The 14,622-nt window shown below is 35.7% G+C and overlaps 1 protein-coding gene across 1 annotated transcript in view; it reads left to right on the forward strand.

Annotated features, from left to right (window-relative positions):
- BckdhB (Branched chain keto acid dehydrogenase E1 subunit beta) overlaps positions 1-14,622 on the forward strand; it is a 117,395-nt gene that overhangs the window by 84,866 nt on the left and 17,907 nt on the right. Inside the window, exons 7-8 of the mRNA XM_090370082.1 lie at positions 1,295-1,466; positions 10,741-10,886. Coding sequence (XP_090226208.1) covers positions 1,295-1,466; positions 10,741-10,886 — 318 coding nt within the window. The remainder of the gene's footprint in view (positions 1-1,294; positions 1,467-10,740; positions 10,887-14,622) is intronic.

A 14,622-nucleotide genomic window follows, 5' to 3' on the forward strand; every position in this document is an offset into this window, starting at 1 on the left:
GGGCCTCACCCGAAGAGGGACCTCACTTTCAGTGTAAATATTTTCTAAAGTAGTGATAAAAATTTCTAATAATAATAGAAACTTTTAACTTATTTTCTTTTGTTTTCTATCTGGTACAAGGGTACCTTAAGATACGATGTTGTTTCTAATTGGAAATTTGTGGGGCAAGAAAGCTTATAAAGCATCAGCCAAAAAAAAACTTACTACATTACCTGTCCATCCTCCCCCCCAATAGTTTCCTAGTTCTTCCTTGAATGTATTCAAATTCTCCACTTCAGATAGAAATGGGTAGTTTTAATACAACAAGTGGAAGTTTGTTCCAAAAATTAACCACCTCTTAGCTGGAGGCAAACTTCTGGAGATCTACCCACTATGGCAACCATCCATCCTCAGTTTGACTTTGTGCCCCACCTTGTATGTGTAGTCTGAGCAAGCAGAAGAATGTCATCAGCAATGAGCTTGCTCAATCCATTCAAAGCCTTAAACACCTCAATCAGATCACCCAAGTTCCTAGTCTCCAAGTGCAGAGACAGCAGTCATTGCTGTCTACTATTTCTCATAATTTACCTTGCCAGCCTTAATGTAAACAGAGTCATTGTTCAAAATGTAATGTGCAGCACACCTCAGAGCTCACTGTGCAAATATGACTGTAAAAACATGTAAGGCAAAAAAAAGATCTGATAGCAGATAAAACCTAGTTTTTTGTTGTGTTTTTTTTTTTTTTTTTTTTTTTTTTTTTTTGGTCTCTCTCATTGACCGCTCAAGGGTCAATACTCTCTTATGATGTCTTCTTGCATTTTTTATACTTTCCTGGACATCCTGATCACTGAAAGGAATCCTGCATGTAATCAAGGGACCAGTATAGATCCCGGAACATGATGCTCTTTATACAGGTAAATATTGTGGAGTAACAGTGCTTTTTAATTGTAATTATATCTTAATGGAATTAACCCACAAAGGTAACAACTCATTTAAAGCCATGATCAGGGAAACCCAGTTTCTCTCAGCAGTCTACACTTAATTAAAATGTACTGGAGTCTGCAGAAAATAAAGAAGCATTATTTTTTATATAATCACACCTTCGAATAAAATTACACGAAACATTGATTATTTAAATATTGATGAGTTACAGTGAACAATTAATTGCTCCAGTAATGTGGAAAACAAACTGCCAAAGAAATTAATAGCATCACATATTCTGATTTTGCTTGTTAAATTATTAACAGTTCTGAAATTTTGAAACGAACTGTTTTTAGTTAATTTGAGCTTTTCTTGCTTTGTTGTTTTTTTTCAGGTGGTTATACCTCGTGGTCCCATTCAAGCAAAAGGCCTATTGTTAAGTTGCATTCGAGATAAAAATCCTTGCATCTTCTTTGAGCCAAAAATTCTCTATCGATTAGCAGTTGAGCAAGTTCCACTGAAGGATTATACACTTCCTTTGTCAAAAGCTGAGGTTCTCATCGAAGGTAATTACTATTATTATAAAAGTGTGAAATTTTGAAATATTTTTGACCTAAAAACAATTCTAGGTATCACTTTCATCTGCTTTATTTTCCACTTGCATTCACCTATTTCTTCTAGATATTTGTCCACTCCATTTTAAGGTGCATTTGCATATGAATAAAAAAGCTGTTATCTTCACCTTGTCTGTTCATCTACCCATCAGTCCACAAGTAACAAGTTGACTCTAAATGGACAGATTTTTGTATTCATAAATATTTGTTGATCCATCCCAAATTTCAGTAAAATTGGACAAGTGAGAATTTGCCATTAGACATTGCTCAAGAAAAAAAAGTTGGATTGACGCCACATTTTAAATTTGTTTCCTTGAGGTGCTTTTAAGGCCAATTTTAATTCTATCCTTCTCCCCACACATGCATATATAGTATGTATAAAGTAGAACCTCATAAATCTGAGCATTCTTGGGACCCAACACATGACAGATTTTTTGAAAATTCTTGATTTTTGAAGGTTATGCACCTAGCCTCAGTATTTGGGAATATTTCTTCATTAGATAATAATCTACCTGTGATCTCCATTAAACCAAATTGTTAGTCCATACTGGTGGATTACCACTGGAGTTACCCATACTCTAGTGGGTTACTTACTTGACTAACAAATGAAGACCACTGGTTTGGAATATGGGTGATATGAAGTTTTTATGGCAGTTGTGAAGTTTTCTGAGCAGTGCAGATGATCTGCAAGAGTGGCTCATGGTGTCTTGTCAATGATATACAGGAATTTTTCTAGCAGGGATAAGGAGGTGTACAAGGCAATGGTCAGGCCACACCTTGAGTACTGTATACAGGTCTGGAGGCCTCATTTTAGGAAGGATGTAGAGCTTCTGGAGCAAGTGCAGATAAGGGTAACAAGATTAGTGAATCGAACAAAGGGTTGCTCTTATGAAGAAAGGTGTCTGGAGACTACGCACCTGCGAGATGATCTTATTGAGGTGTATAAAGCCTTGAATGGTTGGAGCATGCCCAATGCTGATGGGATTGCTCAGAATAATCGCCTGAGAGGGCATAAATTCAAATTGAGGAAAGACAGTTGTAGGATAGATGTGCAGAGATTTGCCTTTTGCCAGCGTGGTTGATTGCTGGAACAAACTTTCATCTGTTGATAGCCTAAATAGATTCAAGGCAGAACTAGACAAACATTTGGAGCAAGTGGATGGGTGAAATTAGATTTTTTTTTTTTTTTTTGACTGATGCTATATAAGCTTGCTTTCTTGCATCATGTGCCTCTACTAATGCTAATATGTTTTGGTATAATGATATGGGTGTTAGAGTTGTCCAATTTTTTTTTTTTAAATATGAAGTAGAAATAGTGAAAATGGTTTCATAAATCTAATTGCCTTAAAAACTAAATGCTTACTACTGTACTGTGAATTAGTGTTGCATGTCTTGCAAAATGAATAATTTTATACATTGAAAATATGTGGTAATGATGACATAGAGTCTAGAAAATGTGTTAAACAGAAAGAAATTGGTATTTGAAATTATTAATGGAACATAATGCATAAATCCAGTACCTGTGATTATTTCTTAAGTCTGACTAGCCTGTTTCCCCTCTGTCCTTGTAGTTTGACCACTCTCAAGGAAATAATCGAAAGTTCTGGGTTTTTAACGTTCTGCTATATAAATTAAAGTGTCTTGGATTTTACTCAAGTAGGAAAAGTTAGATCAGAACTAAAAGTTCAATGTTTTGTTGGTCCCTTGGGAGTTTTAAATCCCACTTCCTATATCTTAGCCTCCCCACCCCCACAGAAACATTGCAGTAAATTTGGAAGAGCAACTCTGATTCTTTTCAAAACCTCAAGGCTTTTTTGTATTATAAGCCTTGCACCAAATTTCTTGTTGATAGGTAAACCTATGACCCTATGCAAAAAAAAAAAAATCCTGCTACACAAGTCCCATCTTATAGTGGGCTTGTGTAGCAGGGTTTGGTTAGGTTCAAAGTATAGCAGTTTTTCCATTTCTTGGATATAGTATAGAAGCTTTTAATCCTTGAAGTACATTATTTATTAATGAATGCACTTGAAATTTAACACAATGCATACATTTTCTAAATTTTTAAATTTAGATAAACTTCCAATACTCACAAGATTAGCTTGTAGTTTATTCCACATTCATTACCCTCTCTCTAGCTGAAAGCAAATTTTTGCATACTGTTCAGCAGTTCTCCTTACACAGTTTAAATTTCTATCCCCTTGTGAAATTTATATCACCTTAGAAAGAGTAAAGATACCCTTAGCATTTAGTTATTCAGCATTTTAAAGCTTTAGATACAGATGAAACCTGTTATAACACGACACTCAGGATCCAAAAAATCACATCACGATATAAGCAGGATCGCATTAGAAAATTCTAGCCATTTTTCAGCATTCAAACTTCATACATACTATCAATTTTGATCGTCTCTTTTTTTTTTTTTTTTTTTTGTGTGTGATAATTGCAATACTATGCCTAAGAAAAATCACGCAAAGAATAATAATTGTAAAATAATAAGAGGAGTTTACCTCAATATAGTACATAGAACACTCCCATATGATACACTCCAGAAATTAAAACGAAAAAATCGACAACTTACATTAGGATAAAATATAAATAATAAAATAATTAAAAACCAATTTAACACAATTCAAATCAATTTAACACAATTAAAAAGAATCTAACGAAAATATTCAAAGCGATTTTCCTTCCTAAAGCTGACAACTCTTTTCGACCGTATGTTGTGATCACAGGAATGAAAATAATGATCACAGGGAAATAATCGAATTTTCATTCCTGTGACCACGACATACGGTCGAAAAGTGTTGTCAGCTTCAGGAAGGAAAATCTTTTTCAATATTTTCATTAGATTCTTTTTAATTGCATTAAATTGATTTTTAATTGTTTTAAATTGTGTTAAATTGGTTTTAATTATTTTATTATTTATATTTTATTCTAATGTAAGTTGTCGATTTTTTCATTTTAATTTCTGGAGTGTATCATACGGGAGTGTTCTACGTACTATATTGAGGTAAACTCCTCTTATTATTTTACAAATATTAATATCAACGTAGATCGTATTGAGTATTACAGCTCTGATTCATACTATCTAAAGAATAATAATGGAAATAATATACAATTGTATTGTTTCAATCTTTGATTGATGCACTGTAGAATAAAGTATTTTAAAAAACCAATATTCTCATGTTGTTAAATATACATAAACATGATAAACACACACACCTTTTGTCATAAAAACAAATCAATACTCATAAAATCTGCTTTTCCATATGGTTGTATTGACTGTTACATTCGTGTTTTGAAATTAATAAACGGTCGAAAATTCAGGAGACAAGGGAAAACATAATGCACTCCATGTTCTTTCAACTAAGTAGACATTAGATGTGCAGAAATTTGCCTTTTGCCAGCATGTGGTTGATTGCTGGAACAAACTTTCATCTGTTGATATCCTCAATAGATTCAATCCAGAACTAGACAAACATTTCGAGCAAGTGGATGGGCGAAATTAGATTTGTTTTTTTATCCAAACGAACTTTTGCACATTTTAGTTGTTACTTGCAAGTCATTCATTTTTTTAAAAAAACGATCAAGGGTTGACTGTTTCATTAGAACTCTTTTGTTTCTTTTTAACAATTTCACTAAGGCATTTTAACTGTAAAATCGAAATGGAATCTACCTTTTCTGCTTCAAGAAATTTAAGTCCAGTTTGCAAACAAGCAAGTTCCTCCACAATCTTAGGTGGTGGAGGCACTCGCTGGTTGCATCTTGATTATGACTTTTGCCAGTAACGTTTTCGATTATTTCTGAGTCAGTCATGTGCTCATATGTAGGACAGTTGTTGTCCCCATCTACCCAACATTCTATTGTGGCCCCTCTTTCTCTATCGATGAACTGTGCCAGTACTTGCTCAGCAATGGCCGCGTCATCTTCTCTCAGGCCTTCATTAGTGTACCTTTCCAAGAACTGGTCAGCAGCAGTGACATCTTCCTCTTTAAAGCCCTCAAAGTCATTCTCTACATCACTGTTACTGGCTACATGAGAGTTATCTGGGGGCGCCTCCGTAGCCAGGTGGGAAGGAGCAGCAGTGCATAGCACACGCTTCTTGATTAGACCGAGGTTTGAGCCCATCACCACCAAATACGGAGGATGCGGAAAGGTCAGGGAAGGACCACCGCATATCCCGGAGCAATATGGCCTTAGTTGCTAATGCTCCTAAAAACCAAATAACAAACAAACAGAGTTATCCGGGATCAGACTTGCACCCAATATGTTTCTCCAGCATTTTGATATACACCTTTTTGTCACCTTTTGATATACACCTTTTCCCATGCTTCACAACCAATGTAAAAAACTTCCTTTAAGTTCAGCTTCTTTAAAAATGAGGTAACAGAATTCTCACTAGTGATTATTTGCTGTTTCAGAGTCTTGCGGAAGTTCATTTTAAACATTGATATAATCCCTTGATCTAGAGGCTGTATCTTTGATGTGGTGCTTTTCGGTAAGTAGCTCACTCAGATTTTATCATCTCTGCTTATTAGGTTATCAGCAGGAAGATGGATAGGGCAGTTATTCAGCAGCAAGAGAGCTTTGGTATCCAGCCCTTGTTGCCATAAGTATTTACGTACATCAGGTTCAAATTGCTTATGAAGCCAGTTTTCAAAAATACTGGAAGTCATCCATACATTTTTGCTAAAGTCATAGGCAGATGGCATAGAGACCATGTTCACATGATGGAAGCACTGTGGCAATTTAAACTTTCCTATGCAAAGTGGCTTCAATTTGTGATTTTCTGTTTAGTTTACACAGAAAAGTACAGTCACTCTGCTTTTCATTTGCGTGAAGCCTTATGTTCTTTGAGCGTCGTTCTTACAAACCAAAGTGAAACTGGTTAACATTTTATAACAAAGTCCGGTCTCATCACAGTTATATACCTGTTCTGCAGTATAGCCACCATCTTCAATTATTTTCTGAAGATGAGTAGGGTAAGAACATGCAGCTTCATCATCAGCTGAAATATCACACCTGATATAGTCATTTTGGTTATTTCATGCTGCTTTTTAAAATGTGTTAGCTATCCATTACTTGGAGTGAATGCAATTCCATGAAGATCATTGTGGAATTTTTTAGCTTGAGTTTGCAGGTGCGGTCCAGATAGAGGGATGCCTTCAAATTGTTCTTGAACAAACCACAGCTTTTTCCAATTGTTTGTCTTGAGGCTGCAAGCATTTTCGTTGCAGTCCATTACTTGTTTCCATAGACTTGGCTGCATCACAAAGTTTCTCCTCTTCTTTCTTCCCTCTATGCACTGTAGTTTCATTCACTCTAAAGTCTTTAGCCACTTGAGTTTGCTGGACTTGATTCTGTCCAGAGCGGCAATTTTTTCTTCTATAGTAAACTTCTTCCATCTTTTTGAAGTTTCAGACATTTCTCCAAATTTATACTGTGTTTTAAAAATACAACTTACAATTTGAGAAACAAGAAAAATTGACAGCGATTGAACTTGTAGGAGGGGCGTTTTCCACATGAAAAGCCTATTTATTTCCCTCTTATTTTCATATCTCTGCCTAACTAATTTGTACGGGCCCAATCAATGTGGTGTTTCTTAAACTTTTTCTTCTCATACATTACTAACACCACCTTTGTTTCCCTTTTCATCTCCTACCGTTAGACCCCCTGCTGACTATACTACTTTTGAACTATGCCGAGCCACCTTTCCAGAAATGCCTAAATGCCGTGTCTTAAGTGGCAGTATAATAGAGGGATTAAATTGATGTCAGCTTCCTCCCTATAAATCCACGGTCTTTCTACTTTACTACTTTGCTTTGTCTATTTTTCCGACAGGTCCACTCCCACTAACTGAAATATTTCTGAAATGTTTTCTTTGTTTGTAAAATTGTTTTATTTTTACATACCATTCTTGTCCAGAGTTTTACAAGACTTTGTGTGTTACAAATCATTTATTATTGTTCTTATGGAAATGAAAGGATAATCCATATCGCAAATTCGGATTAAACTGAAAATATCGCCACATATTCATAAGGAATCCAAAATGTTGATCTTCGGTGACTAAACACACGTTTCAACTGACAATAAATGGGAGCCATGCTTGCATTGTGTTATAAACGGAATTGCATTCTAACGAATCACGTTTTAACAGGTTTCAGCTGTATCTCAGTCTGGTCACCATACTTATGCTTGTTGAATGAATACTACAAAAAAGGACTCAAGTTTCTCACTATTTGAGAATATCCCTTTATGTCTCTAAACTAATCTTGTTGTTTTTCATTTACTTTTTTTTTTTATCCCTCAAATTTGATTAACAGACAGCTTTAGTTCCTGGCTGATTCTAGGATTTTTAGTATCTCTCTCCATTTCAAATTTTGTCAAAAGTTTAAAATTATAATATCACAAATATATTTTATTCATAAAACATGGCGCCTCCGTAGCCAGGTGGGAAGGAGCAACAGTGCGTAGCACACGCTTCTTGATTAGACCGGGGTTCGAGCCCGTCACCACTAAATACAGAGGATGCGGAAAGGTCAGGGAATGACCACCGCACATCCCCGGAGCAATATGGCCTTAGTTGCTAATGCTCCTAAAAACCAAATAACAACAACAAAAACAACATAAAACATACACTCACAGTTACAAATACTTAAAATAATACACTCACAGATACAAATACATAAATACAAATACTTAAAATAATATTGATATTTACTTTAAATAAATAATACCTCTAGATCAAAATTTGTATTTAAAAAAAAAAAAAAAAAAAAAAACTGAAAAATTGGGACCCAATATGTGTGTGTACACATATTGGGTCCCACATACCAAGATTGTTACTTTGAAAACCACTACTTGTAAGCCTACCGGGCTAGTCGGGTGGGTAAAGTGCCTGCCTAGCAACCCAAAGGTTGCGGGTTCTAATCCCGCCTCTAGCTTGGATCAAAGTACTGCAAAAACCTTGAGAGGTGCATTATGGCCACAGAAGCCGATGCGCAAACAACTACCAAATAAAATTTTAAAAAAACTACTTGTAAACTGAAAGATTTGCTGTACCAATGTTGATCATATGATAATAGTGCCCTTTGAAGGTACTGTTGATGGGAAAGCATTAATATAAAATAGATTAGATTTGTGGATCTACTAACAGTTCCATAAATATTCTTGCCATTATAAATTGTTCATAAAATTTATCAAAAAAGCATCTCTTTGGTTAGAAACTTCTTTTTTTTTTTTTATGATCGGTAAAATTTAGGCTACAATTTTCGAATACATATATCTGTCATACACCGATGAAACAAAACATTATGTCCAGTGAGTCATTATGCAAATCGAAGCAACTGCAGGTGAACTATGGCACGTGCATGGGTCAGGACACAGAATAAAAAACGCATGATACTGAGCTCCGTTAATCAGTGTTACTCTTGTTCTTCAGATGGGAAAGGCAGCGGACTTAAGCAAGTTTGACAAAGGCCAAATTGTAATGGCCAGATGACTGGGTCAAAGCATATCTTAAATGGCATGGCTGGTGGGGTGCTCATGGTCAGCCATGGCTACCAAAAGAGGTCCAAGGAGGGGAAACCCACAAACCACCAGCGACCACGTCTCATCGATGCTTGAGGTGAGCAAGGGTTCTCCTGGATGCTACATTGCAACAGAAGGGCAACTGTGCTACAACTCACTTGTAATTGGAATGCTGGTGACGGGAGTAACGTGTCAGAACACAGTACATCGAACCCTGCTGAAAATGGGGCTCCGAGTGCCCATGCTAACCATGGTTCACCGGCGACAGCGCCTACAATGGGCAAACGAGCATCGAAACTGAACCTTAGATGATTGGAAGAAGATCGTCTGGTCCAATGAATCACGTTGCTTGTTGCACCACATGGACAGACAGGTGCATATGCATCGTTTACCAGGGGAAGTGATGCCACCTGGAATGAAAACAAGCCGGTGGTTGTAGTGTCATGCTTTCGGTGATGTTCTGCTGGGGTGCCCTGTGTCCAGTCATCCATGTGCGAGGCACTGACATCTACCACCTACCTAAACATCGTTGCTGACCAGGTACACCCTTTCATGTCAACGGACTTCCCCTTTGGCAGTGCCGTCTTTCACAAGGATAATACGCCATGCCACACCGCCCAGATTGCTCAAGACTGGTTCATGGAACATGAGGAAGACTTCCAGGTATTACCCTGGCCTCCAAATTCCCCAGACATCATTCCCATCAATCATCTGTGGTTTGTGTTGGAACAGCAACTCTGATCTGTGGTGTCTCAACCACGGACCTTACAGGAGTTAAAGGATCTACTGGTTACTTGTTGGTACCAGACACCACAAGACACATTTAGAAATCTTGTAGCATCCATTCCTCACTGGGTACAAGCTTTTTTTGCTGCACGTGGAGAACCAACATCATAATGTTTTGGCCCATCAGTATATGTTACCTATAAAGATCTACTACTGATTGATAACACAAATTCAAAATGTATAAATCATTGTTTATCTGTGCATATTTATTCCAATATCTTTTTGAACTGCAAAGAGTTTAGGAGGAATTTCAAAACATTGTGAAAATGACAACTTAACATGAATAAAATCTGGATAAAATACCTCTTTGCAGATATGAACTACTGATTGATGTATACTAAAAATCAGATGTACAATCACTATCCAGTTGACTTTGAAATGCTTTATTGCTAAATGAATGTTGCACTAATCATGGAGTAGCCTAAAGAAGGTACGGGTTGAAGACTACAAACCCTACTGGTTCATTATGAGACAGAAAATACAAAAACAAGTACATAAATATACACTGGTGTTCAAAGAAAGTGCATCACCTAGGAATTTCACATTTCTAACTCTTTTTCGCAATTTTTTGTTATTTAGTTTTTTTTAGGCGCATTAAGGAGCATTTTTAGGAGTCACTAAGGCCATATTTCTCTGGGGATATGCGGTGGTCATTCCCTGACCTTTCCACATCCTCCATATTTCGTGGTCACGCGCTCGAACCCCTGTCTAATCAAGAAGCGTGTGCTATGCACTGCTGCTCCTACCCATCTGGCTATGGAGGCACCTTTTTTTTTTTTTTTTTTCCTGCAATGGTATGTTACATTAATGACTAGCATTACAAATAGAAATATATTCATTTCATCTTGAGTACTTTATTAGTTTTGAACAATGTCAGTAATTGTTTTTTTTTTATTTTTATATGCTGCAGGAGATAATGTAACCCTAGTTGGATGGGGAACACAAGTCCATGTGCTGCGAGATGTCTGTCAACTAGCTCAGGACAAACTAAATGTATCGTGCGAGCTAATTGATCTAGCTACTATACTACCATGGGACAAAGAAACTATAATTACTGTAAGTTGTCACCTCTCTTTCAGACTAAACTATTTTAATTCACAAACACTCTAGAACAGGGCTTCTTAAACTTTTTTCATTCACGACTCCATTTATGATTGCGAGTTTCTTGGCGACCCCATATAAATATAAAAGAAAGATAAATTAATATTTTTTGATGATTTATTTATTAGGTAACAATATACATATACATATGAAAATATATAGTTTTAGAATTCGTTTTGAAACATACAAAAATCTAAAATTAAAAATTGCACAAATGTAAAATTGTATTTATTATAGTTACAAAAATTATATGCCCTATTTTTCATCAAAATTGCATTTTTTGCAATAACATAAATAAAAGGGGATTCTGACCGTCTTAGTTCGCTCGAATATATTCGAACGCAGTCGTTGAGTGGTAAGTATTAAATTAAAATTAAAGTAAAACATTTAATGAGATGGATGTGCCTGTTTTTTATTGCATAACAAATTAAATCTTGGTGGAATGTTTGACACTGCTGGACGTAAGACCTCTTCAACATTTTTTATCGCTAAACGATACTGGGATTTAATATGTGTTAAAGCTGAGAAAGTAACTTCACATAAATATGCGGTGTTGAATGGCAGAAGTACATTTAACGCCATATCAGCGATTGTGGGAAATTCAGTTCTAGTTCCGATCCAGAATTCAGTCAAGGACTTTTTTTGAAATTGTAGTTTTAAGTTTGAGTCACTCAAAAGCTCAGCAAATTCCTCTTGAGCTTTAAGTGGCAGGTGATCAATCTCACTTAAGCCAATCCAAAACGGCTTTTGAATCCAAACTATTTTTTGGAAATCAATATTTAATATAAAATATGTACGGAACTGTGTTTCTAGCGCTTTTAAGTGATCTACAATAATTTTTGCAATAAAAGTTTTACAATGAATTTTCTCGATTATAAAATTGTCGACACTGGAAAACATTTCGAACGAATTTTTTTCTACCCTACTTTTCCAAATGTTGATCTTTTGATAAAACTTTCAATTTTATCATTCGAAGTAAATATATCGCAATTTTTTCCTTGGAGAGACAAGTTGAGATCGTTTAATTTCGCAAAAATATCTGACAAATAACACAGCTTGGATAGCCATAAGTCATTTTGAAAAAAAGCAGCAAGTTCACATTTTCGTTCGGTTAAAAATATTTCGATCTCGTCCTTTAATAGCAATAATCTTCTTAAACTTGGACCTCTTGACAACCATCTTACTTCTGCATGTAATAATAAAGTTGTGTAGTTGGAATCCGTATCCTTACAGAGATTTGAAAATAAGCGGCTGTTAAGGGCATGGCTCTTAATAAAATTTATAATCTTAACAGCATCCTGAAGCACATCGTTCAATTCTGGTGCTAATTTTTTTGCTGCAAGGGCCTCTCGGTGAATAAGGCAGTGAGTAAAAGTTATATGATCATAATGAGCAGCTTGAAAAAATGATTTAAAACCAAAATTTTTGCCGGTCATCGATCTTGCACCATCTGTGCATATTCCACAGCAATTTTTCCATTCTAAACCTTCAGTTTTTAAAAATTCGTCAACTTTACAATATATGTCTTTCCCTGTAGTATGGTCTTCCATAGAACGACAAAATAACAATTCTTCCTCCACGCTTTCTTTATATACGTACCTGACATATACTAACAACTGAGCCAATTTAGTAATATCAGTTGTTTCGTCCAACTGAATTGAAAATTTTGGGCTTTCTTTAATTCTTGTAATAAGTTGCACTAATTGGTCCTTGTTAATATCAGAAATTCTATTCGAGACAGTGTCGTTCGACAAAGGAATTTTTCGAATATCATCGCCATATTTACTTCCATGTAGTGTTTCTACCATTTTAATAGCAGCAGGTAATACAAGATCTTCTCCAATGGTGAACGGCTTTTTATTTTTAGCAATACAGTATGAAACTTCATATGACGCTAGTAAACATTTTTCACTAACGGTTATAAATTTTTCAAAGGATTTTTTTTCTTTATTTAAAGATTTATACAGTCTTTCAAAATATTTTTTTGGTTTATTAACATATGAAACATGCATTGATTCAAGATGTCTTTTTAATTTTGATGGTTTCATACTCTCCGGAGCCAATAATTCATTGCAGATCAAACAAAGAGGTTGTTCATTACCCTTACAATTTTGAAATGTAAAGCCAAATTGAAGAAAAGACTCATCATATTTTCTTTTTCGCACATAAGATGCCTGTTTTTCAATATTTTGTCCTGCCTGAGAAGAGTTTGTAGCATTATTATCTGCGTCATTGCTATTCTTATTTTAAATTCAGCCATTTATCCATGGCCAAAAATTATTTTGATCCTAAAACACAATAAATATATAAAAATAACATATTGCATATAATAATTGATTTATTAATTACCGAATAAATAAAAAAAAACTAAAATCTCGTTACGGCGGAACACTGACAATTGACTACACTAGAAGAGCGTCAATACTACACTAGTTCACATTACAATCAGTGTTATTGAATCATAGTCTCGCTGCACGTGTGCGCGCGCATTCCTCCCTTTGTTTGTGTGCAGGTGTGTGAGTGTGACTCTGCACAAATACACATCTAGATGTTATAAAATCGTGTATTTAAATATTTGACATTAAAATCTCTCGCGACCCCAGAATTTTGCTACGCAACCCCAAATGGGGTCGCGACCCATAGTTTAAGAAGACCTGCTCTAGAACATTCTTCGTGTTTTGAAGACACTGCTAGGTGCACATTTCAACTGAACACAATCTCACATCAGATCTACATATGAAATCACATAAAAAATTATAATGAGTATATCTTGTGAGAGATTTGGCTGTGCATCTGATATCATTTTCAGAGGATACAAAGAATGTTTCATCACCATCTTTAAAATATGACAAGTGAAATTTTAGTAAAAAATATCATATGCAACATATGTAAGTAGCTACTTTGTTGCTTGCCTACTCAGATACCAAGTGGAAAGCACATTTCTTTTTATGCTGTTTGTGTAAGAAGCACTTTCACATCACATATGTATAGATATTATAATACTAATGTCTAGTATCAGAAGTGGCAAATGATGCAAGAAAGCAGACATATAGAGCATCAGAATCTCTGATGCTCTATATGTCTTCTTTCTCTATATGTTCTTCCTTGAATTTATTCAAAACTACCCATTTCCACAACAACAGATGAAAGTTTTGTTCCAACAATCAACTACCCACAGATTGAAGGCACACTTGTTTAAGGCATTGAATGGATTGAGCTTGCTCAATCCATTCAATGCCTTAAACACCTCAGCCAGATCTCCTCACAAGTGCTTAGTCTCCAGGCACTGAAACATGCAGAACTGAAACCTTTCTTGGTAAGTACACCATTTTGTTGTTTCCCTCACCAATCTCATTCCCCTTTTCTGCACCCATTCTGACAGATCTATATCCTTCTTAAAATTAGGTCTCCAGATCTGTATACACTATTCAAGATGCATCTTAACCATGGCCTTATGAAAGAGATAATTGTCTCCTTTTCCCTGCTAGCAAAGTTCCTATATATCATTGACAAAACCCCCATGTGCTGTCCTGGCAGCCTGTCTGCACTGCTCAGAGGATTTCATATATCTAACTGCACATTGATCCCCAAATTATTTTCATTTTCCACTATGCTGAACGTCACCACACATTTGGTATGTTAATTCACTGGTTAAAGAAGTGATGCAGGATCACCTAGACAAGACTGCAGT

The sequence above is a fragment of the Mastigoproctus giganteus genome, chromosome 3 (genome assembly GCF_048544385.1).
Source record: "Mastigoproctus giganteus isolate SK-2022 chromosome 3, ASM4854438v1, whole genome shotgun sequence".
Classification (NCBI taxonomy): Eukaryota; Metazoa; Arthropoda; class Arachnida; order Uropygi; family Thelyphonidae; genus Mastigoproctus; species Mastigoproctus giganteus.